Source organism: Coptis chinensis, chromosome 3 (genome assembly GCF_015680905.1).
Source record: "Coptis chinensis isolate HL-2020 chromosome 3, ASM1568090v1, whole genome shotgun sequence".
Lineage (NCBI taxonomy): Eukaryota > Viridiplantae > Streptophyta > Magnoliopsida > Ranunculales > Ranunculaceae > Coptis > Coptis chinensis.
Window position 1 is genome coordinate 531,235 of NC_141458.1, and position 5,067 is coordinate 536,301.

Sequence of the window (5,067 nt, forward strand, 5' to 3'; positions counted from 1 at the left end):
TACTCCATTTTCTTGTGCTTGACCTCTCAAAAGTAAAGAAAAAAAAACTAGTATGGATGCATGTCTTAGCTTGTGTAAAAAAGTTTAAGAATGAGATAACTTTCTATTAACTTAGTTCATAACTAATTTAAGAGGAAATCATAAGTGGTTTCACACAACATAAAAAATAACGAATATAACATATTTAATTTTTGTAAACAATTTGAAGTGAACTCAAATAACATAACAGTGGTTTCTATCTCATGGTAAAATTACACCAAGAAACGAGCCCATAGCACGCATCTCGAACGCACACAAACGGTGGATTGCGACAGTAGCAGTTATCTAATCTCGAACCCGGTATTACAGGAACCAAAAAATTGGTAAACAAATAAAACACTTATTAGCAAATTCCAGGTCCTTCCTCAAATCAGCCATGGCTTTGTCTCTTCCAAAAACAGCTCGCCTCTCCCAATTAACAACCCAAATCAGATCACTATCAACGTCATCACCAGCTCCATACACACGTCCACCTCTTCCAACAACCCAATCACCACCACCTGGAATATCCAAGACGGCTGAATATGTGGTATCGAAAGTGGATGATTTAATGAACTGGGCAAGACGTGGGTCGATATGGCCCATGACATTTGGATTGGCTTGTTGTGCTGTTGAAATGATGCATGCTGGTGCTGCTCGTTATGATTTTGATAGGTTTGGTGTTATTTTTAGGCCTAGTCCTAGACAATCTGATTGTATGATTGTTGCTGGTACTCTTACTAATAAAATGGCCCCTGCTCTTCGAAAGTAAGATTCTTTTCTAATCATATTCATTTTTTGTATTCATGAGCACTATAGAATTTGAGACTAGACATAAAAACAAAGTAAAGCTCCATTCTTTTCTGCTATCTTGGCATATTCAGTTTCAAGTAAGTATATTTCATTTGGTTTGTTCATAAATTGGTAATATTTTTGATAGTGAATCGTAAAGTACCATATATTATAGAAAGTATGAATTGAAATCTCAATAAAAAAAAAGCATACAAAATACCAAAATATATAAAGACTTGAGACGTACGTCTCATGGGATGTTTTATGAAGGAATTGATGCAAGGTACGTTGCATAAATTATACTGCTAGGATCGTTAGGAGTTAGGACTCGTTTAAGAACTCTGTTTCTAATTCGAAAAAGAAAATAAAGCACTTTCTTTGTGTGATGTCTTGTTACGATATAGTTGTGGCCTAGTTGATACTTTTGAATTTTCTAGGCATATAAGTTTTTGTGCTCTTTGCAATCAATGAGAAGTTCCTATTTTGAGAAGCATTCTATATGGTCATATTAAACAACAACAGGAAACATCCCTACTCACACTTGCCTAGTTGGATCTATCGAGAATGTCTATCCAAATGAGATATCTATAAATGCAGTTTAGAACATAGATCATTTACTGAAGTACGTGTTGGATAAGCCTATGTTGCTCCATTTACAGAGCTGCGTGTAGGACAAGCCTATTTTGAAATTGATTAAAATAGACAGGTGATTATCTGTGTTGAAATCGTTTTTCAAGGAATTGTATGTTATGTGATTTGGGAGATGGTTAGATGTTAGGACTGGGGTACTGGGACAGGAGTATTTGTGATTTTCTGTTTTTTCTTTGCCTCATAGAGTGTCTTAGCTGGTAGGTGGCAAACTGTGAATGGTATTTCATTTCAATAGGTCTGGGGTACCAATAGCGTGTTATACTTTATCTAATTTGCTTACTAGCAATATTCGTGTTAAGGAAGGGTATTTAAAATTACAATTAGCAAATGGGTATATTGTGTGTCGAAATGGGAGAAGGTTGTTCTTGGGGTTAGCAACCTTTTAATCACAACGCTGTCACTTTGTAAAACTCATTTTTTTGTTTGATAAGTAATGTTCAAGTGATTACGAAGGTTTGCTAGTTTGTATGTAACAACGCCAAGGTTTGTAGGTAGGCCATATTATAAATTGCTTGGTGCACTTTCTAGAGAGAGTTGTCATTGAGTTGTTAGGCATTTAAGTTTTTGTGCTCTTTGCAATCAATGAGAGGTTCCGATTTTCAGAAGCGTTCTATATGATCATATTAAACACCAACAGGAAATGTCCCTACTCACACTTGCGTAGTTGTATCTATCGAGAATGTCTACCCAAATTAGATATCTATAAATGCAGTTTCGAACGTAGACCATTTACTGAACTACGTGTGGGATAAGCCTAATTTTGTTCCATTCACTGAACTGCGTGTAGGTAAGCCTATTTTGTTCGTGTGTGTGCCTGATAGGAAAAGGACAATGGTTCCACATACCTGCTCATTTAGGTGTTTGAATGTTGTTGGGGTTATGACCTGTTGGTCATTTGGCAAAGCAGAGCATGTAGACATGTTTAACCTTTTGCTGTATCTAAGTATGTGTACAACTATACATTCTGTCGTTTATACGTTAAGGCAACTTATTGGAGCATTAGAACATGCAATGACAAGGTGTGTATGTACGCCATATTGTAAATTGCTTGATGCACTTTCTAGAGAGAGATGTCATTGAGTTATGTTTGAGATACATGCACCCTGAGACTAAACATAGAAAGAAAGTAAGCACAGTGCAACCAAATGAATCTCCATTGTTTTCTGCCAGTGGTAGTTATGACAATATGAGTTTTGGAATGAGAAACTCTAAAGGAGTTCAAAACCTTGTATGTATACGAAACTTATGGTCTACAACCACTGATACTTATTGAAGCTGTTGAGTGTCTTCGGCATCTTCAGTTTCAAGTAAGTATATTTCATTTGTTTTGTTCATAGGTAATATTTTTGATAGTGAACTATAAAGTACCATCTATTAGAAAATATGATTTGAAATCTCAGTAAAACAAAGCATACAAAATACCAAAATATATAAAGACTTGAGACTTACGTCTTATGCGATGTTTTCTGAAGGAATTGATGCAAGGTATGTTGCATAAATTATACTGCTAGTATCGTGTACGTCTTATGCGATGTTTCCTGAAGGAATTGATGCAAGGTATGTTGCATAAATTATACTGCTAGGATCGTTAGGAGTTAGGACTCATTTAAGAACTCTGTTTCTAATTCGAAAAAGAAAATAAAACACTTTCTGTGTGTGATGTCTTGTTATGAGATATTTGTGGCCTAGTTGATCCTTTTGAATTTTCTCGGCATTTAAGTTTTTGGGCTCTTTGAAATCAATGCGATGTTCCTATTTTCAGAAGTGTTCTGTTAGGTCATATTAAACACCAACTGGAAACGTCCCTACTCACACTTGCTTTGTTGGATCTATCGAGAATGTCTATCCAAATTAGATATCTATAAATGCAGTTTAGAACATAGGCCATTTACTGAACTACGTGTAGGATAAGCCTAATTTTGTTCAATTTACCGAACTGTGTGTAGGATAAGCCTGTTTTGTTCCAGTTACTGACTGGGTCAAGCAGCATGTGGGGGTGTAGCCAAATGGCTTTGCTCGTTTCTCATGTGCCCAAATGATCATTACGTGGTGAGGTGCTGGTCGGCAGTGTCAGCTGTGATATGCTGGATACCTTGTTCCATGGCTCCGGAGACCTGGGTCCCTCACCTTATCAGATGGCCTTGAATGATTTGACATCTTGACTCCCAGTTATATTATGACTAAATAAATAAATATCTTGATATTGTGATCTTCAATCAGCCAGTTTGTAAACCTGTGGTCGAGATTTGACCATTCACATGTAGTTATATGTGTTGTGAAAGTGAGTTTTTGTACTTTCTCTTTGCACACTTCTATTTGCTTTGTCTGCACGACTATACAATGTCGTATCATTTTACATAGTATTGCAGTTCGTGTGTGTGCCTGATAGGAAAAGGATAATGGTTCCACATACCTGCTCATTTAGGTGTTTGAATGTTGTTGGGGGGTTATGACCTGTTGGTCATTTGGCAAAGTGGAGCATGTAGACATGTTTAACCTTTTGCTGTAACTCAGTATGTCTGTATAACTATACAACATGTCATTTATACGTAAAAGTAACTTATTAGAGCAGCAGAACACGGTTAGTCTCGTACTCTTCTTGCATAAAGCTCTTTGTGTTAGTGCCTGTGTGCAGCAGAACATGTGTTTTGGACATGTTATTTGTTAACATTCCTGCTCCACTGCAATCTCACCAGAATGGGTTTGTGCTATAGGTTGTGAATTGGACATCTTTTACCTGTAACTTTACTTAGTTGCTTCTAAGTTCTGATTCCATTTTTAAATTAATAGTTTTAATACACAAAACCATCAGTGTAATGCATTATATTATATTTTAGTTAGTTATTGTCGTCGATTTTTACAGTGAGTGAGTGAAGAGGATGACTGAATACCTATGAAATATTTTGCAGGGTTTATGATCAAATGCCAGAACCTCGATGGGTCATTTCGATGGGTAGTTGTGCAAATGGCGGTGGCTACTACCACTACTCCTACTCTGTTGTTCGTGGCTGTGACAGGATTGTGCCTGTTGACATTTATGTTCCAGGTTGTCCTCCAACAGCAGAAGCTTTGCTCTATGGAGTTCTTCAACTTCAGAAGAAGATCAACCGACAAAAGGATTTCCTCCATTGGTGGACCAAGTGAGGATCCAGAGTGATACTACGGCGGAATGTCAGCCTGCAGTGTGTGTTTCAAGCTTTTGTTTTCCTGAATGTTCAAATAAAACCAGTTATATGGGACTCCGGCTGTTCTCCAGCGTCTGAAAAGAATACTGTGATTATTTGTTATGGTAGCAAGTCTTCTGTTCTATATTTTGTGACGAACCCTTTTACCCTTTGTATTTACTCAGAGGGTTAACGTACTATATAAGTCTAAATATTGTCTAATATGTATGAGCTTTTGTTCACACCATGCATTTTCAATCAGTTTTCAGTTGTTGTATGGTGGACAGTCACTTTGATTATGTTTTTCCCACCCTACTAAGAGAAACTGCCTGTCAATCATTTCTTTTTCCTTGGGCGAATAGCAGGGTAGGTATACAAAAGATACTTTTGGTGGAGGAGCAGAAGCAATAATGTTTGTTTAGTCATTTCAGGGCCACGTTCA

At 36.9% G+C, this 5,067-nt stretch overlaps 1 protein-coding gene across 1 annotated transcript; it reads left to right on the forward strand.

Annotated features, from left to right (window-relative positions):
- Positions 1-228: 228 nt before the first annotated feature.
- LOC147507004 (NADH-ubiquinone oxidoreductase 20 kDa subunit) lies at positions 229-4,867 on the forward strand. The gene is made up of 2 exons (XM_086599732.1): positions 229-786; positions 4,371-4,867. Exons 1-2 carry the CDS (start codon positions 416-418, stop codon positions 4,603-4,605), a joined length of 606 nt encoding a protein of 201 aa, XP_086455858.1. The 5' UTR covers positions 229-415; the 3' UTR covers positions 4,606-4,867.
- The last annotated feature ends 200 nt before the right edge of the window (positions 4,868-5,067 follow it).

Bases quoted from the DNA above. Each gene is read 5' to 3' on its own strand.
- LOC147507004 (XM_086599732.1), top strand. From the start codon at position 416: ATGGCTTTGTCTCTTCCAAAAACAGCTCGCCTCTCCCAATTAACAACC. The intron at 787-4,370 runs GTAAGATTCTTT...AATATTTTGCAG, and splicing joins ATGGCCCCTGCTCTTCGAAA to GGTTTATGATCAAATGCCAG.